The sequence below is a fragment of the Rhinopithecus roxellana genome, chromosome 11, assembly GCF_007565055.1.
Source record: "Rhinopithecus roxellana isolate Shanxi Qingling chromosome 11, ASM756505v1, whole genome shotgun sequence".
NCBI lineage: Eukaryota > Metazoa > Chordata > Mammalia > Primates > Cercopithecidae > Rhinopithecus > Rhinopithecus roxellana.
Genome location: NC_044559.1, coordinates 136,344,480 through 136,369,403, shown reverse-complemented (window position 1 = coordinate 136,369,403; position 24,924 = coordinate 136,344,480). Strand labels below are relative to the sequence as shown.

The following is a 24,924-nucleotide window of genomic DNA, read 5'->3' as shown; positions in this document are numbered from 1 at the left end:
CACCTACTTAGTTTTGGGAATTTTGAATAATAAATGTTTAAGTTTTTTTATTAGCCATCGTTTGCCGTATTTAATAAGAGTGACTAAGTATTTTTATTTTAAATTATTTTAAAAAATTTTTTTTAAAGATGGGGACTTGCCATGCTGCTCAGGCAGATCTCAAACTCCTGGACTCAAGCAATCCTCCCACTTTGGCCTCCCAAAGTGCTGGATTATAGACGTGAGCCACTGCACCTGGCCATAGTCTGTGTATTTTTCAAATAAAGAGTATGTTGTCAGGAAAGAAGAGAAAATAATGTTTTTTTAAGACACTAAAGCTTTGAGTTCAGAGCGGTTAGGTAACTTTTTTTCCTAGTTGATTGCAGACATAGCTTAGCCTAGGGTGGGTCACTTCCTGCCTCTTTGGGCAGGCTTGTCACCCTGGATCACCAGCATTCCAGAAAGAGCCTTTCTTTCTCAATGGGGCACTCTGGGCAGTTGTGTTTGGCATGGATCCAGGAACTGGTGACAGGTCCCATTCAGGGGAATCCATTTCTGCAGGCTGAGTTCTCCCAGGTGCCTCCCTGCTTCTTCCAGAGGCAGCCTTCCCTCCACCCGGCCTTCTCACCTGAGTCTGCAGGAGAGTCTGGAGCCTCCGAATGCAGATGGTTTGGGGTGTGAGGACTAACTTAGTAATGAGTTTATATCAGTCTGCAATGTAGGTCGCAGGAAGCTTAGCCGGCTTCTCTGGGGAGGGTCATGTGTCAACTCAGCCTAAGATGCCAGCTGCTCTGAAGCCTGAGTAGTAGTGACTCAGGGGTAGAAGGTCCTACATTAAAATTGACCAGGTTTTCTTTTACTCTGGCAACAAAGTCCAACTTTAGAGCTGGCTTGTGGGGGAATCTGCCATGTGTAAGGGAGGTCTAGTGTCATGAGAGTCATGCGAAAGAGACAAGGGGTTAGCTAGACTGTGGCATGGCTGCCAAAAGTGTGTGTGTGTGTATATATATAGATATATGTATATATACATATATATATATATGCTCAGGTTGGATTACTAGAGGCAGAGAGATAAAGAAGGGAGGTTCTTAGTTCTACTAACCACTCCTCTGGTTAGAACACACATAGAACATTATCTTCTGTTCTGGTTATATTTTGAGATAGGATCTCACTCTGCTGCCGAGGCTGGAGTGCAGTGGTGTGATCATGGCTCACTGCAGCCTTGACCTCCTGGGCTCAGGGGATCCTCTCACCTCAGCCTCCCAAGTAGTTAGGACTACAGGCAAGTGCCACCATGCCTGGCTAATTTTTAAGTTTTTTGTAGAGAGGAGGTCTCACTCTGTTGCCCAGGCTGGTGTCAAACTCCTGGGCTCAAGTGATCTTCCTGCCTTGGCCTCCTGAAGTGTTGGGATTACAGACCTGAGCCACCATGCCTGGCCCTGGTTATATTTTAGAGATCCAAAAAGATTACCTTAGAGGTGGTGAGCCTCTACTCATGGGCAGTATTCATGTAGAAGCTAAGAAACCAGTGTTCCAGGCTCTTTCTAGCTGATAGTCCTAAGATATGTATGCACCTAATAAGCCATAGATAATGTTATAGTGCAGGCAAGCTTAGGTTACAATGCAGTAGGTAAGTTGTGATATATTCATACCAAGGAATACTGTGTGGTAACGAGAATGAACAGTTGGCAAAGACACTCAACTCCGTGGATGACTGTCATCCACATAGTGTCGAGTGAAAGAACACAGATGTCAAAGAGCACACACAGTCTCATTTCCCTTTAGACACACCAGACAAACAGGCAGATGTAATTGAGGGTGACAGCTGGTAGTTGCCCTTGGACTGGGTGGTAGCAGTAGTGACTGCAGGGGCAGAAGGGGGCGTCTTACAGGTGTTTCTCCATCTTGTGTTTCTCCATCTTGTGTTTCTCCATCTGGGTGCTGGTTACATGGATGGCTACAGTGAACTCCGCACTTAGGATGTGTGTACTTTTTGGGGTATGCATAAGACACTTCGGTAAAAAGTAACATTGTGATAGTCTGGATTGTTAAGTCACTCCAGTGGGCTGGAGGCTGTGGAATTGCCCTCGGAGTTTCTGAAATTTTCAGAGAGCATGGCTGCGGGTGGGGCGGGAAGGCCACTCCACGTGGGTAACTGATGGAGACCCATGACCTGTGCGTTATGAAGGCATAGCTGGTTTTCTGTTATTTTTCCATTTTTCTCAGTGCCCAGATGTTGCATATTAGTGACCACTGAAAGGCCAGTTCTGTTTGAAGGCTTTGAATTGTTTCCTAAGAGCTGTACTTGCCCACAAGGCAGCTTTTGAAAAGTGACTCTTCTCTGCATTCACACACAACATGGCTTTTCAGACAGGGCCACCAGGTCCCATGAGTACAAGCACTTTGGGTAGATGTATTCCTTTCTGTGTGTGTGTGGGAGGGAATGGTTTATATTTTTCTGTGAAATGCTAAGCCTGCTTTGGGGCCCCCTGACTGCTCTCTCATGTCTCCTTCAGCTTTTTGATCATGTTGCTGAGTGCCTGGGAGATTTCATGGAGAAAAGGAAGATCAAGGACAAGAAGTTACCTGTGGGATTCACATTTTCTTTTCCTTGCCAACAATCCAAAATAGATGAGGTAAGGATGTTCTGGGATGATTGGGCTCTGCAGATGCCCTGGGTTGAAAAAGCTAACAAGCCCTTTTCTCCACAACTTTTCTCTGTTGCTGGCGGAATGGTTTGCATGTCTGGTATTTTTAAAGAAACATTTGCAGAAGTTAGTGTGGTATCATGATATAGTGTTTACTTTTTCACTTACTTTAGTTATTTATGTATTTTTGGAGACAAATCATGGTATTTTTGGCCACCAGGTAGACAGAAGCATTTATTAATCTTAAGCAAGCAAAGGAAAATAAAGTAGGTTTAATGGTGGTGGAGAGAGGCAGGAAAGCTCTTTGCCAGAATTGCATGGCGTGATGTTTACCTGGAAACTGCCCTGGTTACTGCAAATATGCTCAGAGCCCTGTCCCTCAGGTGCCAGGGCTGCCTCTCCATAGTGGAACTGGTCAGTGGCTCCAGCCCCAGAGATGACCTTGGTGACCTCCGAGGTGACTTGTTGTACCCACCTTCCTGTTTGTCATCTATTTGTTTTTTCATTCATTCATTCATTCATTCATTCATTCATTCATTCAGCAAGGATGGACCCTGACCTACCATATGATAACACTGAACCTCAGCACTGCAGGAATATAAAATAAATACATGCAACCTTGTTCTTTTTTTACATGGAGAGATAGAAACACACACATACCACAAACACAAACCACCCATGAATAAACCTCTAATAATACGAATTCTGGGGTTGAGTGCAGTGATTCATGCCTGTAATCCCAGCACTTTGGGAGGCTGAAGCAGAAGGATCACTTAAGCCCAGGAGTTCAAGACCAACCTGGGCAATCTGTACAGAAAGTTAGCTGTGTGTGTTGGCATGCGCCTGTAGTCCCAGTGATGTGGGAGAAGCTTGGGAGATTGAGGCTGCTGTGAGCCATGATTGTGCCACTGCATTCCAACCTGGGGGACAGAGTGAGACCTTGTCTTTTTTTTTTTTTTGAGACAGAGTCTCCCTGTCTTGCCCAGGCTGGAGTGCAATGGCACGATCTCGGCTCACTGCAACCTCCACCTCCCATGTTCAAGTGATTCTACTGCCTCAGCCTCCTGAGTAGCTGTGATTACAGGCGTGCACCACCACGCCTGGCTAATTTTGGTATTTTTAATAGAGATGGGGGTTTCACCATGTTGGTCAGGCTGGTCTCGAACTCCTGACCTTGTGATCCTCCCGCCTCAGCCTCCCAAAGTGCTGGGATTACAGACGTGAACCACTGCGCCCGGCCTGAGACCTTGTCTTAAAAACAAGAAAAAAAAAAAAAAAAGAATTCTGATATTTAACTATTTAGGGCCCCTCTTGTTGCCCAGACTGGGGTGCAATGGTGCAATCTCGGTTCACTGCAACCTCCGCCTCCTGGGTTCAAGCGATTCTCCTGCCTTAGCCCCGTAGTAGCTGGGATTACAGGTGACCACCACCATGTCCGGCTAATTTTTGTATTTTTGGTAGATACGGGGTTTTGCCATCTTGGCCAGGCTGGGCTCAAACTCCTGACCTTAGGTGATCCACCCACCTCGGCCCCTCAAAGTGCTGGGATTACAGGCGTGAGCCGCTGCGCCTGGCCAGGCTCTGTTTTAATACTTCACCGGTAGCGCACATAATCTTCAAGCATCTCTATGAGTTAAGTGCTTATGATTCCCGCTTTTTTTTTTTTTTTTTTTTTTTGAGACGGAGTCTCGCTCTGTCGCCCAGGCTGGAGTGCAGTGGCCGGATCTCAGCTCACTGCAAGCTCCGCCTCCCGGGTTTAAGCCATTCTCCTGCCTCAGCCTCCCGAGTAGCTGGGGCTACAGGCGCCCGCCACCTCGCCCGGCTAGTTTTTTGTATTTTTTAGTAGAGACGGGGTTTCACCGTGTTAGCCAGGAGGGTCTCGATCTCCTGACCTCGTGATCCGCCCGTCTCGGCCTCCCAAAGTGCTGGGATTACAGGCTTGAGCCACCGTGCCCGGCCGATTCCCGCTTTACAGATGAGGAAACTGAGTCTCAGAGGGGCTAAGAACCTGTCCAAGGTCACCTAGCCAGGAAGATTCCGTGCTTGTAACTGGTCTACTTTGCTGCAAGATAGTAGCATTTGGGCTCAGGGCACCTTCCACACTTGCAGGGAGCACTCCTGGGTCCCTTTATGCCTTTAGGGTAAGCGCGCTTTCCTGGGCACTGCTTCCTGTGGCTGGAACCCTTACATCTGTATAATTTGTGGAGTCAGCAGGAAGGGGCTTGAGAGCCCAGCAGACCAAGATGAGCACAGAGGTCTCCCCAGGGTCAGAGGGCTTATTAATGGCAGGTCTTGGACCAGGGTCCCAGGCCCCACCTCCTATCCAGTGCTCCGCCCACCTCCAACATGTCTAAATGCCTCCGAGATGTTCTGTCTGACCTGTTATGCTTTCAGGAAGCTGTGGCCATATGTAGACTCTTAACGCTGGTTCTGGTATCTGAGAACACCCCTCCAAGGAGTTCAGATCAGTTTGGCCTCCACCGTGTCCTTCCAAACCCTTTGGCAAGGCCTGTTGTCAGTACAAGCTTCCCTTGGCTTTTGAGAACTGAGACATGAGTCACTCCCCCTCCCCTGTGAGAGGTGGGCCTGGGATGAAGAGACTTTGGTGGACTGTGTTTCACCGTTGTTCACGTGTGCTCTCTGCAGCTATTAACTGAGTGCCATCCCTGTGCTGGGCATGAGCTAGGCCCTGGGAGAGAATGGCCAGAGTATATTTATTTTGTATTCCTGCAGTGCTGAGGTTAAATGTTACCGTACAGTAGGTCTTATAACAGTAGGTGTAGCCTGTTCCCCATGAAGGCACAGCCTTCCAGGGACAGAAGTGTTGCAGGAGGTGGGAGGGAATGACCTCATGGGCACGAGAGCCTGCAGGGTGGAGCAGACATGCCCGGGAGGGGGCGTTGTGAACAGAGAAGGAGCCAAAGGTTGGGGGCATCCCACCTGCCAGCCTTCACCCCCTCCAGAAAATGTTTTTTAGGCTGGGCCAGGGTACTTGCGGTGGTGCCAGTGGAGCACAGACCCTCAATTTCCCATCCAGAGGCCTGTGCATATTACCCCTTAGGGCTGGCTGAGACCTTCAAGATTGTTCACTTCTAGATCAGCTTCCTGATTCTAGAGGAGCAGAGTGAACCTCAGAAGAGTGAAGGAAACTGCGCAGCAGGAAATGGGCAGAGAGTATGAAATAGGACCAGGTCTCCAGATTGCCCGCCCCACTTTTGTCCCATAACTCCTGGTTCTCTGAGGCTTTGGAGGAAGAGGGCTGGTTGAGAGGAGGCAGACAGTGTCCAGGGCTTTTGCAGTTCCTGACTTAGTTGCTACTGAGCAAAGAGCAACTAGTTCTCATCAAGGGCTGCCTTCCCCGGTGCTTGCTTCAGTCTGTGTGGCTCCCACCATGAGCTGAGGCAGGGCCCATGTGCTCAGAATCCTATCCCTGAGCTGCCTCTGCAGGCCTGCAGGGCCTGGACCGCGGATCTTCCAAGCCTGCTGCATTTATAGTCACTTGTCCTATTCAGAGTAAAACAGCAAGTATAACAATTATTTTTCTGTTCTCATATCTTTTTAGTTTTTTTTTTTTTAAGAAAACAAAAGCAATATGTAAAACTATCAAAGTAAGATAAAATTATGGAATGTTTACCATTGGATGTCTGTCCTTGATGTTTCTCCGCTAATATGCAAAGTGAAATAGGATCATACTGTGTAAATAGGGGAGTCACCACTTACAAATGGAGGTTCAGTCCCAAAGCTGGTGAAGAGGCACAAATCATGTATAGTCCACATCATTCCCTAAGTGTATGGGACCTGGCTCTTAAAAGCTCATCAGCCAAGACTCATCTTAGCATTTTGTTTCTCTTTCCAGTTTAGCTCTGGCTTTCTTTTCCCAGGGCTGTGGAAGCCAGGGTCTGGTTGGAAGTGGGGAAGGGGGCCAGGGATTTCTCTTGCTCCCTTTTTAAATAGATCTGGCTGCGCAGTTGGCATCCAGTTAGATTGGCAAGCCATGTGGCATTACTGTCCCCACATCCACTTGCTTTCTTCTGGAGTGAGCTGGATATTGTGAGCAGTTTTCTCCCCACTCTATCTTCGCCCCCAGAGAAGCCCATTGTGTGGATGATCCAGAGATAGAAAGGAGTCTGGGCTCCTCTGGGCCCCTCCCCCAGCCCAGCGTGATCTGGGAGGAGCCACTTGGCCCCTATGGGCCTCTGCTTCATCCCTGACCTGGAGCGATGCCCAGGGCCTTGGGGTGCTGGAGGTCTCCCAGCCCTTATCCAGCCCCATCCGTTGTTCTTTGCAGGCCATCCTGATCACCTGGACAAAGCGATTTAAAGCAAGTGGAGTGGAAGGAGCGGATGTGGTCAAACTGCTTAACAAAGCCATCAAAAAGCGAGGGGTAATTTCTCCTGGGCCCTCTGCCTCAGCCATGCAGGAGTGTGGGGAGCAGGGCTGCATTCTAAAACAGACCAGTGACCTTCCTGGGGGGCAGTAGTGTCAAAGCCTGAAGACCCAGGCAGGGGAGAGTTGAGGATCCCCAGTGTGGAACGGTGGGGATGGGGATGGTGCAAAGCGCAGCTCTTGGAGGTGCTGCCTGAAGGACCCAGGCCTGGAACAGGGAGTTGCCTCCTGACAGGAGTGCTGGGCTATTCAGGGAGTGGGTGTCACAGATGCAGCCTGCTGTACTCAGAACAAGGGCAGAGGAGCCCGCCTTATCCGGGACATGGACCTCCTGCGGAGGTTTGCAGAGGAATGTAGCTCCAAGAGTAAAATCCTCACTACCCAAAGACTCTTAAGCCAGGTAATTAAGGGAACTATAAGGTTTTCATAACTTAATCACCATGCTGTGATCTAGTTAATTTGAGTATCAGCTGTAATGAAACCAGCACCACTCACAAAAGCAGGGGTTCTGAAAACAGGAGCACTCCTGCCAAGCACTGTTAAGGTGTGTGATCTCTGCTTCCATGTGTGAGTGGACAATGATGCCCCATTATCTGTCCCCAGGACTATGATGCCAACATCGTAGCTGTGGTGAATGACACAGTGGGCACCATGATGACCTGTGGCTATGACGACCAGCAGTGTGAAGTCGGCCTGATCATCGGTAACGTATCTATCCCCTTTGCCCATCCATTTGTTCGGCCCATCTTTCCAGGTGGCTCTGCACCCTCCTCGTCGTGTGGTCATAGCTTCTGATCTTGTCCTGCCCAGGTACTGGCACCAATGCTTGCTACATGGAGGAACTGAGGCACATTGATCTGGTGGAAGGAGACGAGGGGAGGATGTGTATCAACACAGAATGGGGAGCCTTTGGAGACGATGGATCATTAGAAGACATCCGGACAGAGTTTGACCGGGAGATAGACCGGGGATCCCTCAACCCTGGAAAACAGCTGTGAGTCCTTGACTTTTGCTTCTAACCACATATGTGACTTAGGGGACATTTAATGAAAGATTTGGGATGGGAGATGAAAAGGGCATAAAGCCAAGTGATCACAAACAGAAAAGCCTGTCACATTTTTTTTTTTTTTTGAGGCGGAGTCTTGCTCTGTCACCCAGGCTGGAGTGCAGTGCTGCGATCTCAGCTCACTGCAACCTCCACCTCCCGGGTTCAAGTGATTCTCCTGCCTTAGCCTATAAGTAGCTGGGATTATAGGCATGCACCACCACGCCTAGGTAATATTTTGTATTTTTAGTAGAGACGAGTTTCACCATGTTGGCCAGGCTGGCCTCAAACTCCTGACATCAAGTGATCCGCCTGCCTCAACCTCCCAAAGTGCTGAGATTACAGACATGAGCCACCGTGCCCGGCCTAAAGCCCATCGAATTTGCATTATTTATTGCTCCTTGTTTGGTGAGATGCACAGCTGTAGAGTCTGTAACTGAAAAGCACTTTTAAAATAATCTTTTCTTTGTTTAATTACACTATGATTGTGTCCTTGTAAAACATCATGACAATGAAAAGCATGGAAGCATTGATGCATCTTGTTGTGGAGCTCACAACGAACCTATTCAATGGGGAATGGGGCCAGAGTTGAGCAGGTACTGGTGGTCAGGGGAGGAGATCAAGAGGTGAATGGCAGCCCAGGAGCTCAGTAGCCCCTGAAAAAAAAAAACGTTCTTAAATTATCCCCTGCTGCACAAAAATTAATAATTATGAATGGTTCAAAAATGCTCCCCCAACAAAGCACAGAAACATTAGTGTAAATGTAAGGCTTAAAAAATTTCTCTATGTAGTCACGAGTGTTGCTGTTCATGGTAAGAGAGGCCACATGGTGTGTGCGGCATTTAAGGGAGATGAGTGTCTGTTCATTCATCACATATTTATTGAGCACTTACTATGTGCTGAGCTCTGTGCTAGGCTCTGAGAATCCAAAACAGCACCTTCCTCCCAAGATTTACAATCTAGATGGGGAGGTAGGCCAGACATGCAAATATCTGTTGTACAGAGGAGTCGGGGTAAGAAGAGTATAAGTCATATAGACATTAGGGAGAACGGAGAAGCAAACTTTTTCACTGTCAAGCATGAGCAGACACATCAGAGTTGATAAAGAACATCAGACTTACAGGCAGGTTGTTTTTGGCTGTGGAAAGCTCCTGGCTACAGAGGTGAGAGTGATATTATTCAGGTTAGAGCGGGTATTGCTTTCTCTGAGCCACTTATTTCCTGAAGTGCCTGCTCACATTTCTCTGTGATGCTGCCATGCTACTAGCTCTCTCTAATCTACCCAGCCTCCTAGCAGCTTTATCCCAGAGTTGGATGCTGTCAGCCTACAGGGAGATGTTCACTGACTCTGTAGACCTAATAGCCCTTATTCTGATACTAGAGGGAAACAAGAGTTTACTAGCCATGTTGAAATGCATCACCCAAAAGATCTCAATACTGCAAGCTGGACAGTTGGCCTTTCCACCTGAATTAATGGATTTTTATCAATGGCAAGCTCCCCACCACTGGAGGTGGCAACGGCGAATAAACTAGGTTTCTCAGTGAGGGAATTCCCAAGTTCTTACACCCAGAGTTGAGCATCTCCGTTGCAGGCTGAGACTGTGGCACAAGCTTGGTGACAAAGGACCCCAGTTCCAAAGCTCTGACAAAGGTTTTTTTTACCACACACCCCACCCCCACCCTGCCCAGTCCATTGACCTGACCCCACTGCCATCAAGTTATTACTGTGCCTATTTGTATGTTTCACTGAAAAGCCTTGAATATGCTTGATGGCAGTGCTGCCTCAGGCACCTCTGGGGGTATTCTGTGACACATGGCATGTATACCCTATTGCATCTCTAAAGTTCTCAAATCTCCACATTCCCAAGCGCATGTGACCCCAAAGGGTTTCAGATAAGAGGTTATGTACTTGTAGTTACTATCAGTCACTTAATGAGAAGTCTCTTTTCTTAGAAGTGCAGGTGGGGCATGTCACTTGTGGTAACTGAACAGGTAATGCCCAGACCCTTATCCTTGGCCTGAGTTTGGGAACCCTGCATGGCTTGGGTGTAAACTTGGATCTCTCTGCTGTTCATTGATGTATTTCTGAATTTTTCAAAAAGGTGAACTGTATCTCGAGGCTAAACTATAAACTGTGTTTACGGTTGGCTTGCAATAAATATTTTTGGGATGGATGGATGGATGGATGGGTGGTTGATGATGGATGAGAGATGAGTGGGTGGCTAAATGGGGGTACAGATGAGAAAGTGAAAGGTTGGGGCAAAGTCTCTTTTCTAGAATATGTTTCTCAGTTGTATTAGTCCGTTTTCACACTGCCTATAAAGACATACCCGTGACTGGGCAATTTACAAAAGAAAGAGGTTCAGTGAACTTACAATTCCACGTAGCTGGGGAAGCCTCACAATTGTGGTGCCAGTCATGTCTTACATGGATGACAACAGGCATAGAGAACTTGTGCAGGGGAACTCCTCTTTATAAAACCATCTGATCTCGTGAGACTTATTCACTATCACGAGAACAGCACGGGAAAGACTTGCATCCATGTTCAGTTATCTGCCACCGGGTCCCTCCCACTACAACGCGGGAATTCAAGGTGCGATTTGGGTGGGGACACAGCCAAACCATGTCACCAATTTACTGCGTACTGTAGGTCAGGTCTCATTGAGAACAATTCCAAGGAAATGACAAATTCCCAAGTTGTGTCACATATTCCTGGAAATAGGCTGTAAGTTAAAGAGTTTTTTGCCTGAGCAGATTTTTGCTGTGCCCCCAGGCTTCTATCTGAATCTTTGGATCCTCCCTATGTCTTTTTTACATAGAATGCCTAGTTCTTGAAAGTCATTTTATCCTCTTTGTGGCAGGGAAAGATGTTTCCTCCATTTGACTGATGGGAAAATTACAGCCCTAGAATAGGACAGAGGTGGCCCAAGACTCGTTGGGGTGTGGTCTGGTATAGGTTTGGGGATTTTTGCCCTGTTTGAAAGTTTGAGGTTTTCAGAGTGAGCTTCCAGAATCTCTTCTCATTGGTAATAAGAGGTTTGTTATAAAGAGGCATTTTTTTTTTTTTTTATCATTTATGGAGAAAAACCATCAGGGAGGATTTAGGGAAGTGATTTTTCATCTCTGAGTACACATTAGAGTTACATAGGGGCCTTTAAAAAAATACTGATGTCCAGGCATCCTCTTACCAGTGACTCAGTCGGCCTGGATTGCCCAGTCCTCAGTATTGTAAAAGCTCCCTGGGCGATTCCAATTTTTAACCAGGGTTTTTTTTTTTTTTTTTTTTTTTTTTTTGGAGACAGATTCTTGCTCTGTCACCCAGACTGGAGTGCTATGATGCAATCTCAGCTCACTGCAATCTTTGCCTCTCGGGTTCTAAGTGATTCTCCTGCCTCAGCCTACCGAGTAGCTGGGATTACAGGCGTGAGCCACCACATCCAGCTAATTTTGTATTTTTAATAGAGATGGGGTTTCACCATGTTAGCCAGACTGGTCTTGAACTCCTGACCTCAGGTGATCCACCCGCCTCGGCCTCCCAAAGTTCTGGGATTACAGACGTGAGCCACCACACCCTGCCATTAACGAGGTTTTAAAACCTCAGTGTGTTAGCTTTATGCGAAGGCTCCCAGTGCCCAAGTGGGCTCTAGACTACCAATAGCTGCTCATTCCATTTGCTTTGATTGAAGTTAGCATTTAACTGAGTACCTACTGTATACAGTGGACAGGGAGGACATTGTCATCATAGCTTTGTGGCTCCCGCCTTCATTGGTGGTTACTGCATTTGGGAGGCAGCAGAGGAACCTGCTTTGAGTATTCAGGCCCCACCTTGCCCCAGAGTCAGAAGGTCTGTTTCTAAAAGGGATCAATCTTTTGGCTTCCTTCATCTCGTCTTTATATTCCAGGCCTTTGATAGTCTTGCCACATGCTTGTCTTATACTGTGGAGTTAGCCCCACCTTTTACTTCATTTTTAATTCTCCTTCCCCTTTTGTTTCCTTGAGCTTTTTTTTTTTTTTTTTTTTTTTTTTTTTTTTTTTTTTTTTTTTTTGAGGGTATCACTCTGTTGCCCAGGCTGGAGTGCAGTGGTGTGATCTTGGCTCACTGTAGCCTTGAACTCCCAAGCTTAGGTGATCCTCCTGCCTCAGCCTCTTGAGTAGCTGGGACCATAGGCAGCAGTACCATGCCTGGCTAATTTGACATTTTTTTTCCTTTTTCTTTTTTTGAGATGGAGTCTCTCTCTGTTGCCCAGGCTGGAGTGCAGTGGCCCGATCTCAGCTCACTATAAGCTCTGCCTCCCGGGTTAACACCATTCTCCTGCCTCAGCCTCCTGAGTAGCTGGGACTACAGGCACCCGCCACCTTGCCCTGCTAGTTTTTTGTATTTTTTAGTAGAGACGGGGTTTCACCGTGTTAGCCAGGATGGTCTCGATCTCCTGACCTTGTGATCTGCCCGTCTCAGCTTCCCAAAGTGCTGGGATTACAGGCTTGAGCCACTGCACCCGGCTTAATTTTAAAATTTTTTGTAGAGACTGAGTCTCCCTATGTTGCCCAGCTGGTCTCGAACTTCTGGGCTCAGGCAATCCTCCTGCCTCAGCCTCCCAAAGTGCTGGCATTACAGGTGTGAGCTACTGCTCCTGGCCTGCTTGGACTTCTTGCTCTTCTGCTCTTGCTCTGTGTTGTGTCTGGAATCTCTGGGATCTTGAATCCTTTTTCCCTGTGATTCCTTATCACATCCTTCAAACTGCAGAGCACCCACCCCACACAGCAACACAGCAACAGCAGTGATTGCAGCAGCAAACACTGGTGGTCGGTGGTTGGGAGAGCTCTTTGACCTGGATGGTGGTTGAGTAACTGTGCGCCTTCAAGTCGGCACCCAGATGCCTTTTCTTTTTGTGGTTCTGCTGCTCCATAGAATCTCTCGGCAGCTCCAGTCCTGGTTTGCTTGGCCATGGGCCTCTGTCTCTTTTCTTTCCTTGGGCTTCTAGTTGAAGCAGACCCAGGGTGCTGGGGGCTCCTCATTGGTGTGCAGGTCCTTGCCCATGACTCCTCGTGGTTGATGATGCTTCCCTCCCCATCTCAGCCCTGCCTGGGCCCGCCGGCAGGCAGAGTGGTTGGAACCCTGCCGCGCTGCCTCTCACTGCCTATCTGTGGTCGTAGGTGTCTGACTGCTGAGACATCTGGGCATTACCTGTTCAGTTATCACAGGTGGCATGCCCTGAGAGGCAGATCATGACTTGCTGGATTTCATTAATTTCACTTGAGCAGATGGGAAGCAGGCTGTTGGAACAGGAGCCGGTCTCCATGAGCCTTGATTTGAACAGAGAGAAGCTCGTGAGAGGTGCTGTTTGCTTGTTCTGCTGCTCTAAGAGGGCCTTTAGGGACTGGGAAAGGACAGACCATGGCCATGGGCCTCTATCTGGAAAAGGGGGTATCACTATCCATGTATGTAATAGGCCATGTAGAAAAGGGAGCAGATTGTTCTGGGCATCTTTAGAAGGCAGAGTGAAAAGCAGCAGGTAGAGGGTGCCCGGAGGCTGATGTTAGCCCATCCTAAGGGGAATGCCCTTTCTCTCGTCACACTGCCAAACAGGGAAGGCTGCCTAGGGAGGAGAACAGGCAGACAGGCTGGGGTAGGGGTGGTCCTAGGTGGCTGCTAGCATGATAGTGACAGCTAACATTGAATGACACTGTCCATGAGACAGGCAGAAATGCACAGTGGTTAGGAGTACAACCTCTGGTGTTAGATCTAACTGGATTCAAAATGTGGATTTGCCACTTGTTAGCCCTGTCCATGGGTAAGTTATATAACCTTTCTGTGCCTCTGTTTCCTCATCTGTGGAAGGGGAATAATTCTTATGTCTCCCTCCTAGGGTTGTAATGAAGATGAAATAAGTTAATACAGGTAAAGTGCTGGGAAAAGTGTCAGACACATAAGAAGGGCCACAGGCACTCATTATTTAGCCAGATACTGTCAGATAGTGACCTATATTAACCCATATCCTCCATATCTTCCATATAACCTTACAGGAAGGCAGTCAGTATCTCCATTGCACAGGTAGGGAGGCCAAGGTGAGTAGCTCAGTAGTGGCTCTGCCAGGGCTCCACCAGCGCTGTTCCACCCCTGTTCAGGGCTACACAGAGGCTGTTCCCACAGGAGCCTGGGGCGGCACCAGACTCAGAAGGGCACTCTCCTGCCAGGGATCCTCTGCCTGGCCGCAGGCAGGTGGTCCTGTCTGGTTCTGTCAGGAGCAGGAACAATGAGGACTGTGTTTTTAAGGAGGCTCTGTGCCCTGTGCTGATGGTTGAGGGCCGGGTGCTCAGGTCTCGGCAGCATCCTTGGCTCCTGGGTGGCTCTGGTTGGAACAGATTGTTTTGCTGTGTCACAGCCAGCTGTGGGTGTGCCAGCTGGGCTCCCGCAGAGGAGCGGCAGGCTGCTCTGATGTGCGCCCACCTCTTCAATCTGCCCTGCTCAGGGGTTCCTTCTGGCCCCTGGCCAGCCAGGATGCGGGGGCTGAATCTGGCTCACGTATGGCATCGAGCCCTGGTTCTTGCCAGCTCTCGGCTGGGCCTTCAGCAATGCGTGTTGGCTTCTGTCTCTATACCTGGCTGCCTCTCCCCTGCAGCATTGGGCTCATTCTGTGATTGGCTGGTGCTTGAACGGGGCTGGAGCAGTGGGGTGAGCCAATTGGCTGTCAGTACTCAGAGACCAGCCCTGGAGTTTAGGGTAACATCAGTGGGGGAGGAGTGAGTTCCTCAAAGCAAATTCTTGATCCTTTTGGCCAGAGAAGGAGAAAATCATGCCAGGGAGGTGCCTAACAAATGTCCTGACAGCGGCCCCAAGGGGAGTGGCTGCCTTTCCCTCAGAGAAGCTGTTTACCCTTTCTGAGCTGGGAAATGGGGACAAAACTTCCTCGTCACCTCCTATCCACAGGGCTTGGGGTCTCCCATAGGAGTGGAGGTGAAAGGTCTTTGAAAAGTATAGCATACAAGCCGGGTGCTGTAGCTTGCGTCTGGGAGGGTCACTTGAGCCTGTGAGTTCGAAACCAGCCTAGGCAGCATAAGGAGACTCCCCCTCTACAAAAAATTTTTAAAATTATCTGGACTTGGTGGTCTAGCTACTCAGGAGGCTGAGGTGGGAGGATGGCTTGAGCCTAGCAGGTTGAGGCTGCAAAGTCGAGATTGCGCCACTGCACTCTAGCCTGGGCACAGAGTGAGACCCTGTCTCAAAAAATAAATAAGTAAGTAAACACATACATACATACATACATATATAAAGATAAAAAATAAAAAGTATAGCATACAGTTTAGGAGGAGATTATCATATTTTGCACATTTCTGTCTGAGGCCTTCTTGACATCTGCAATCTAAATCTGAACGCTCCCCATGCCTTCAGGCAGCCTTCCCTGCCCGCTCCTGCCTATGGTGTTCTCCTAGTCACAGGCATGGGGTCGGGATGACTCCTGCCCTCTCCAGAGTCATCTTGGCTTCCGATCCCTCTCCCTCTGCTGTTCAGTCACGCAAGAGCATGGTCTTGGCTGCCGCAAGGCTGGGGGCTGGTGAGGGGTGAGTCGGGGCTTCCCATTCCTTTTGTGTCTGTCCCAGCCCTCATGTGTGGGGCGCAGAGGAAGGCTGACAAGTGCCGGTTTGCCTTTCTCCCGCAGGTTTGAGAAGATGGTCAGTGGCATGTACTTGGGAGAGCTGGTTCGACTGATCCTGGTCAAGATGGCCAAGGAGGGCCTCTTGTTTGAAGGGCGGATCACCCCAGAGCTGCTCACCAGAGGGAAGTTTAACACCAGTGATGTGTCAGCCATCGAAAAGTAGGTACCGTCCCCTCAAGGCTTTCTTGGGGTGTTGGGGCAGAGAAGAGCAGTTGGTCCCCTGTTACTTCTTGAGTCCAAGTTTGGTGGCTTTTCCTTCAAGAGTGTCATGGCTTTCTGGGTCCGTGTCCCCTCAGTCTTATCTGACCCATCCTGGGCCAGACTCCCTGCAGGCACTTGTCACGGTTCATTAAAGAATGACATAGTTAGCCTCAAGTGCACAGGTGATTTTCCTGTCTAGCTACAAGAGCAGCTTCCTCTCCCATCCCCATCAGCCCGTCACCCCCACCCTCCACGCACACTCAGGGTAAGATTAGCGTCTGGGAAGCAGACGATTCGAGCAAGGAGCAAGGAGCTGGTGAAGCCTGGAGCCTGGGTTTTTGGAATTGCACCTTCCACTTCCAGTCTGGAGACCTTCTCCAGACCTTCTCCAGACTGTGTTGAGGGCACTAAGGGCGCCTTAGTAACCTCAAGATGTTAATTAGCTGCTTCCTGAAAAAAGACTTCCTTGACCAATAGGATTGGGAATATGGCACATTTATCTTCCATTTTACAATGTTATGGTAAAATAAATACAGACTTACAGTAAAACAGTATAAGAAGTACAAGGTATAAAAAGAATACGGATTTATGGTATCATCAACACCTTAAAGAAAACCCAGTTTGCTTTGACTGACTTGTCATTTCCCAGACTTCTTTTGTGCTTGAAACCACCCCTTCCCTGCCACTCACAAATTCTTTCAGGGGAAACCTGTTAACAGCCAGAAATGTGCCCTGGCATGCAAGTTGAGAAACACTGGTTAACAGATGAAACAGGACAGTTAGAAGGAAAGACAGAGCCAGCCAGCAACTAACTGCAGCCCCTTGACATCATACAAGAAACGCGGGATTCTTTATCTTAACTGTAACTCACAGGCCTTCACGCAGAGAGGGAAGCAGATGACCTTGATCCCGGTGCCAGTCTGATGTAGTCTGGTGCCTCCAAGTCTAAAGCACTCTTGTCTTGTTGCTGGCCTCCGTGTGCAGAAGGCTGTACTCCTGGTTAAGGAGACTCCTTGTAGCCATGTGAGGCCACCTGGATAAAGATAAGGCTAGCTTTGCTGCCATCTTTGGTGCAAGGAATGCCATTTTATCTCTGCACAAAGTGGTCATTCCCATTGCTCCCCGTGTGGTCCTAGAAATTTGGATAGAGCCAGTGCTTCACAGCTCTGGTTCCTAGGAGAAGATTTGCATCAGCTCTCTTCGAGGTTAGAGAAGGCAGCTGCTGGAATAGGAAAGGGGTTTATCTGGACCAACTCTTCTGCCATATCCATGTGCTGGAGTTTGTTTGATGATTACTCTCCTTCAGGAACAGTAGGTGCAAAGCCCCGATAATCAGGGAGCCTTGCTCCCGAGTTTCTAGCTGTCCCTTTTCATGAGTCTCCTGGTCAGTGGCTGGGAAGAAAGGGGAGCAGGAGACTCGTGGATTGTCTTGAAAGTCACTAGCCAAGTCAGGAAATGCATGCTTTCCTCTTGGCCTGTTTCTGGTATTGACCCAGCTAGCTCAAGGAAGCATGTATATTATAATAAAGGCTATCTCAAAACAAACAAACAAACAAAAAACTATAAAAAACATCCTGCAAGAGCAGATGTTAGAGGCATTCTCTAAAATCAGGAGCAAGACAGTATCACCAGTTTCTATTTTGGCATTGTACTGGAGTCTTAGCCAGTGGGTTTTTTTTTTTTTTTTTTTTAAAGAAAAGATGAGAGATAAAGGTATGAGAATCAAAAAAGAAGTGAAACTGCCATTATTTGCAAATGGTAAAAGTCTATATGGAATACTCCCAAAATATCTACAGACAAATGAGTAGAATGACGGAAGAGGTTAAAAAGATGTCTGGAGATAAGATACAGAAATCAGTTGTATTTCTATCAGCAATAATAAAAATATGTACGTATTTTAAAATACTTTTTAAAGAATAATTTTAGATTTATAGGAAAGCTGCAAAGATAGAGTGTATATGTGTTTGTGTGTGTGTGTGTGTATATATACATGTATGTATACCTATATATTTTAAAGACACCATTTACAGTAATAACAAAACAATAAAGTGCTTTGGAGTGAATCCAACAAAAGATACATAAAACACATATACAGAAAATTACAATTTGGCTGAGAGACATCAAGGAAGGATGTGTAAGCATCCAGGGCAACTCACAGACCTGGCGAGTGGGAGGTTCTCCCGAGCCTCATGAGCCCTGGGTGGTGGCAGCCATTTCTCCACTTGTTCAGAGGCCACATAGTTTTGCCTCTCCACTTCTCTTCATGGTTCTGGCTTGGCGTAATGCAGGCTGGTACAGTTTTTCCTATTACTACCTGGCATTTCTTACGGAGGAGATCCCTTCCTGGGCTTTTCTCAGGCATTTGACTGTCTTCATCCCGTACCACGCACACATGGTAAGTGGGGCTTTCCCTTTCTAGCCGCTTTGAGCCTCAGTGCTTTGCACTGCCTCATGTGGTCCTCAGTGCATCAGTATTGGCCTCTAACTTCACAGGAATAAGGAAGGCCTCCACAATGCCAAAGAAATCCTGACCCGCCTGGGAGTGGAGCCGTCCGATGATGACTGTGTCTCAGTCCAGCACGTTTGCACCATTGTCTCGTTTCGCTCAGCCAACCTGGTGGCTGCCACACTGGGCGCCATCTTGAACCGCCTGCGTGATAACAAGGGCACACCCAGGCTGCGGACCACAGTTGGTGTCGACGGATCTCTTTACAAGACGCACCCACAGTGAGTCTGCCCTTTGCTATCATTGGCACTCTGTACCCATTGTGGGTAGGGACCTTCTCCAGAAATCAGGCTTTTGTACCCGGTGAACTTTTTTTGGCAGACAAGACAATGGTGGTCAGGGGCTGTGGCTCATGCCTGTAATCTCAGCAGTTTAAGAGGCCGAGGCAGGAGGAAGGAGTTTGAGAACAGCCTGGGCTACATAGTAAGACCTCATCTCTACAAAAAATAAAAAATAAATAAATAAATAGCATGCCTAGTTCTGGGCAGTAAGGTCAGTGTTGCCCACTTGGGAAGTATCACCCTTAGCCGATCCTTGCTGGTATTGTTTCTGCACTCCATTGTTACCTTGTCCTGTCAAAAGTCAAGATGGAGATTTCTGTAGCTGTCGGTCCCGCTGGGTGGAATGTGTCTGTCTCTCGTCCGCATTTCGTCAGGAGGACCTTGGGTCAGAGGTGTGGTACCCACATTCTTGTTTCAGAAGCTCCTGTTAAAACCCCCCAAACCCTCAGACTTTACTTTTTCAAATGGGCAGCTTGTCTGTGGTTGGCCTCTGGGAGCTGGAGCTGTAGGAGCTGTAAGTTGACCCCACTGGCGAGGAGGTGCTTTGTTCCCCACGTAGCCTTCTGGTCTGTCAGTGGCCCCAGCCAGTCCTCATGCCGTCTCACCTTAGTTTCAGAAGCCACGTTGTCCTGTGAGAATGTAGCTTGTACTTTTTTAAAAGGCTAAAGGTAAATTCTAAGTCATTATCTAATAAGTTTTAATGATAGCCTGTGACATGATTGTTTTGCACAGGACCTCAGAATTGTTTCCCACTGTACATATAAATATAATGTGCATGTGAAGTACTCACGTCAGTACTGCACCTTCACACCCAGCTCTGGTGATGGCTCAAAAAATGTCGACTTAAATTGAAATAGTCCTGGCCTGGCATGGCAACTCACACCTATAATCCCAGCACTTTGGGAGGCTGAGGCAGGTGGATTGCTTGAGCCCAGGAGTTCGAGACCAGCCTGAGCAATGTGGTGAAACCCTGTCTCTACAAAAAAAAATAACAAATTATTAGCTAGGGTGTCGTGGTGTGCCTATAATCCCAGTTACTTGGAAGGCTGAAGTGGTAGGATCCCTTGAGTATGGGGGTGTGGAAGTTGCAGTGACCTGAGATTGTGCCTCTGCACTCCAGCCTGGGGGACAGAGCGAGATCATGTCTCAAAAGAAAAAAATCAAAAAAGAGAGAGAGAAATAGTTTTGTGTTGCTGAGGGGATAGGGTTTGAGCCAAGTTAAAGGATGTTATTTGCCAAGGATGTAATTGTATTTTAAAAATATTTTTACAGTATTTGCAAAATTCTTGATAATGAAACTTTTATTAGCCATTTCTTTCTTTTTTCTTTGTAATTTCTTGGCTAGTTTTTTGGACAAGAAAGCCTAGGGATTTGCAGCATCACATTAGAATTTTTTTAGATTGTAGTAAAATACACATAACATGAAATATATCATCTTAACTTTTCTTTTTGGAGGCAGGGTCTTGCCCTGTTGCCCAGGCTGGAGTGGAGTGGAGTGGAGTGGAAAACTGTGCTCTCAGCTCGCTGCAACCTTAGCCTCCCAGGTTCAAGCAATTCTCCTGCCTCAGCCATGCCACTGCACCGGACTAATTTTTTGTATGTGTTTTTTTAGTAGTGATGAAGTTTCGTCATGCTGGCCAGGCTGGTCTTGAACTCCTGAACTCAAGTGATCCTCGGCCTCCCAGAGTGCTGGCTTAGACATAAGTCACTGTGCCCGGCCCACCTTAACTATGAAGGGTACAGTTCAGTGGTATTAAGTACATTCATACTCTTGTGCAGTAATCCCTATGAGCCAGAACTCTTCTCATGACAGTTTAAAAAATAGCCTTGATTAAATGTTTCTCATTTCAGAAGTAATATTTACTCAGTATAGAAACTTTAACTAGTTCAAAAAGTTATGAAGAAAATAGAAATCATCCTTAATCCCACCCCTTGGAGTTGACTGCTGTTAATATTTTGGGGGAACTGTTTTGCCAGCCTTCCCTATTGACTGCAGACCGCAGACAGAGATAGAACTGAGGAAGTTCTATCTCACTGCTGTCCCAAAGCTCTCTTCTAGACACTAAGACACCTCTGGACTTTTATGTGGTGAAGGAAAGAGCCAAGTGAAAAAAATGAGTGATTATTTATTGAACCCTTCCTCAGCAGCAGTTACTAATCTGAGCATTTTAACGAGCTCAATTAGTTCCCTGCACATCACTGACACCCAGATGCTGAGATCCTCCTTTACTTCAGGGTCAGCTGCTCAAGGTCACCTGAGGTGGAGTGGGTGGAGTTCGCCCTTGTTTTCCCATCTGACTTTTTTTCTTTTTTTTTTTTTTGAGACAGAGTCTCGCTCTGTTGCCCAGGCTGAAGTGTAGTGGTGTGCTCTCATCTCACTGCAACCTCCGCCTCCCAGGGTCAAGCGATTCTCTTGCCTGAGACTCCTGAGTAGCTGGAATTACAGGCATCTGTCACCATGCCCAGCTAATTTTTGTATTTTTAATAAGAGACAGGGTTTCACCATGTTGGCCAGGCTGGTCTTGAACTCCTGACCTCTGGTGATCCACCTGCCTTGGCCTCCCAAAGTACTGGGATTGCGGGCGTGAGCCATTGCACTTGGCCCCATCTGACTTTTGAACACCGTGCTTTTGACCACTGTGCTGTATTATCTTCTTCATGGTGGAGGACAAAATGTTTTTAGACCTGGAATTTTTGTGTGTGATACTCATGTAATAATGAGAATCTTCTCTTTTTATGTGTGATTATGAACGATTTCATTTTTCCTTTTTACCTCTCTGCATTTGCTAACTTTTCTACAGTGTATATATATGATTTGTGTAATGAAAAAACCAGGTGCAGAAAATGGAATTAGGCTGGGCACATGGCCCATGCCTGTAATCCCAGCACTTGGGAAGCTGAGGCAGGTGGATAGTTTGAACCCAGAAGTTTGAGACCAGCCTGGGCAACATGGCGAAATCCTGTTTCTACTAAAAATACAAATAAGTTAGCCAGGAGTGGCTCCAGCTACTAGGGAGGCTGAGGTGGGGGGATCACCTGAACCTGGGAAGTTGAGGCAGCAGTGAGCTGTGATTGTGCCACTGCATTCCAACCTGGGCAATAGAGCAAGACCCTGTCTCAAAAAAAAAAAAAAAAAAAAAAAAGGGAAGAAAAAGAGTTAAAGAGTGGAGAAAGAAAGGGTGGCCAGAGGTCCCCAGTAGATGCTCAGTCCAGCTGTTGTGGCATGTCCCCCCCGCCCCCACAAGGTATTCCCGGCGTTTCCACAAGACTCTGAGGCGCTTGGTGCCGGACTCCGATGTGCGCTTCCTCCTCTCGGAGAGTGGCAGCGGCAAGGGGGCTGCCATGGTGACGGCGGTGGCCTACCGCTTGGCCGAGCAGCACCGGCAAATAGAGGAGACCCTGGCTCATTTCCACCTCACCAAGGACATGCTGCTGGAGGTGAAGAAGAGGATGCGGGCCGAGATGGAGCTGGGGCTGAGGAAGCAGACGCACAACAATGCCGCGGTTAAGATGCTGCCCTCCTTCGTCCGGAGTACCCCTGACGGGACCGGTGAGGGCCTGCTGGGGGCTGACATGCCTGTCCTGCTCCTGCCAGGGACTGAGCCACAGTGGGGGAGGTTGGATTCACCAGCGGATGCCTTTGCACTGGTGATGCATGATTTTGCCAGAGCTAGAAACTTCCTCACACCTGTTTTCCATTTTTATTAACTGATTTGTCGTGTGTGTGAGTCGGGGCAGTTAAATTTTCCTGGTCAGACCTCCCAGGCAAGTGCTATCTACCTCTAAAACTACAGCCCTGCTCAGAGTAGTGCTCTGAGCTGGGCAAGGTGGCACACGCCTGTCATCCAGCTACTCAAGAGGCTGAGGTGGGAGGACTGCTTGAGCCCAGGAGTTCAAGACCAGTCTGGGCAACAAAGCAAGACCCTGTCTCCAAAAGTATTAAATGAATAAAAAAGAAGTGTTCTTAAAAGCTGGGCAAATCCCACAGCACTGATTAGGTTTTCCCAAAGCCAAGGTAAGCCAGCAGAAGGATAAACACTCAGTGTACCCTTCTTAAATCTCTATAGAGTATGCATGAGACATTCAGGGCCTGGGGAGTTTTGCATTCAGGCAAATGGTAGCATGGAATCCAACCCTTTATGCTAACCTTGGTAGTTTTCACTGAAGCCGATCATTATGGGGAATCTGAAGAGCTTTTCAGGTGGGTCCTTGGAGTAATGAATGTTTGTGACAGGAATGTGTCCTATGTATAAGTTACCTCATACCACATTATAAGCCACCCTCATACTTAGTGGCTTAAAACAACCACCCCTTATTATTGTTCATGCATCTGTGAGTCAGTTGGACAGTTCTGCTCATCAGGGCCAGGCTCGGCTGACCTCTGCTGGCCTCAGTCCTGCATCTACAGTCAGCTGTTGGGTCAGCTGGGAGACAGATCTCAGATGCCCTTCCACACATGTCCAGCAGTTGGCTGCTGGCTGGGGTGCAGGGGTCCCTAGCCCTGTGTCTCATCCTTCAGTGGGCCACCTGTCTGTTCAAGTGGTGGCAGTAAGGGCTGCAAGGGAGAGGGGAAGACTTCAAAGCCTCCTGGAAGCCCAGACTGGGGATAGGCTCAGCTTTGCCTCTGCCACACTCTGTTGGCCTGGACAATCCTAGGGCTGGGCTAGATCCCAGGGGAGGAGAAATTGACTCCGTCTTTCAGTGGGAAGAACTGCAGTCACATTGCAAAGAAGGATTTTGCACATGCAGGGAAGGGAATGATGTGGCTGTTTTTGCAAATACCCCACACCCTGACATAAATTATTAATTTTTGTAGGAGATTTTCATTGTTGCAGGCCTGGTGAAGTCTGTGTATTGTGACAGGTGGTTTACTCACATGCTCCCCTCCCAGTGTGGCTCCAAGTCTGTGGTGGTCAGGGATGTAGTGCCCACTCTTCCTCTGAGTCTGTGCTGTGTCCTAAAGGGAGGAGTTGCAGCTTCTCTTCTATGTTTGCGATGGGGTTCTTCCCTTGAAAGTCTGGAGTCTTGAGTTTACTGGCTGCCAAGAGGCACTTAGCTGTTTTTGACATTCTTTACGTTTTTGACTGCAACAGAGAATGGTGACTTCTTGGCCCTGGATCTTGGAGGAACCAATTTCCGTGTGCTGCTGGTGAAAATCCGTAGTGGGAAAAAGAGAACGGTGGAAATGCACAACAAGATCTACGCCATTCCTATTGAAATCATGCAGGGCACTGGGGAAGAGGTGAGATTACAAAACCATAGTGCATATGCACTGCACACACAGCCAGTGGCACCAGCAGTCACGTGATGACCAAAATCCTCCATGGGATGCCCACATGGATTTGTGTCCTTGTGGCCCAGAAGCACCAGATGCTTTTTGCCATGCCTGGCTTGTGACACTCTGGTGGCTGACAAGGCCCTGGAAAAGGATGCTCACTCTGCATGTGTGTGGGGGGGGTGTTTGCATACGTGTGTGTGTGTATAGACACTTTGGTCCATGTGCACTGATAAAACCACAGAGAGCATAGGAGATCCTTTCTTTTCTCCTGCAGCTGTTTGATCACATTGTCTCCTGCATCTCTGACTTCCTGGACTACATGGGGATCAAAGGCCCTCGGATGCCTCTGGGCTTCACGTTCTCATTTCCCTGCCAGCAGACGAGTCTGGACGCGGTGAGTCTCTGTCCTTAGGCCTCAGTGATCAGGCAGCACTGAGTCCCCTGTGGCCCGGGTGGGCTGGCCCTTGAGGCCTTCTCCAGCCTCAGTGTCATTCCTAGGTGACAGTCACAGTCACAGTGGGTTGAGCCAGGCTTTATTTCACAGCCTGCAGGACATACTGGGACTCTTCTCTCTTCTTTTCTCTTTGAAAGCAGTCACCTTTTCTGGGAAACCTTCTGGTCCTCCAGGCAAAAAAAGAACCTTGTCCTCTTCTGTGCCCCCTGTTCGTTTGTTTGTTGCCTTGCTTATAGCACTTCTTACACAGTTAGTTCTTAGTGACAGTGTCTTTTGTTTCTGCTAGTGGTATACTCCGTGAGCAAGGACCTGTATCCCCACACGCCCTAGCACAGTGTCCAATCAGAGGAGATAATAAATGTTTGTTCAATACACGGGATGAATCAGGGTCCAGGATCAGAGCTTGAGCACCTGCTGACTACTGAGTACTGGGCTCAGAGCTGAAGGTTACAGCTCCTGTCCTCTGGAAGGCCACAGTCTAGTGGGGGAGC

At 48.1% G+C, this 24,924-nt stretch overlaps 1 protein-coding gene across 3 annotated transcripts in view; it reads left to right on the top strand.

The window, feature by feature from the left end:
* Positions 1-24,924, top strand: part of HK1 (hexokinase 1) — a 90,455-nt gene that overhangs the window by 48,109 nt on the left and 17,422 nt on the right. For all 3 annotated transcript variants that reach the window (XM_030940407.1, XM_010362819.2, XM_030940408.1), the window contains 9 exons: positions 2,496-2,615; positions 6,916-7,011; positions 7,617-7,716; positions 7,824-8,007; positions 15,717-15,872; positions 18,408-18,641; positions 21,947-22,251; positions 23,795-23,943; positions 24,254-24,373. In XM_030940407.1, coding sequence (XP_030796267.1) covers positions 2,496-2,615; positions 6,916-7,011; positions 7,617-7,716; positions 7,824-8,007; positions 15,717-15,872; positions 18,408-18,641; positions 21,947-22,251; positions 23,795-23,943; positions 24,254-24,373 — 1,464 coding nt within the window. The remainder of the gene's footprint in view (positions 1-2,495; positions 2,616-6,915; positions 7,012-7,616; positions 7,717-7,823; positions 8,008-15,716; positions 15,873-18,407; positions 18,642-21,946; positions 22,252-23,794; positions 23,944-24,253; positions 24,374-24,924) is intronic.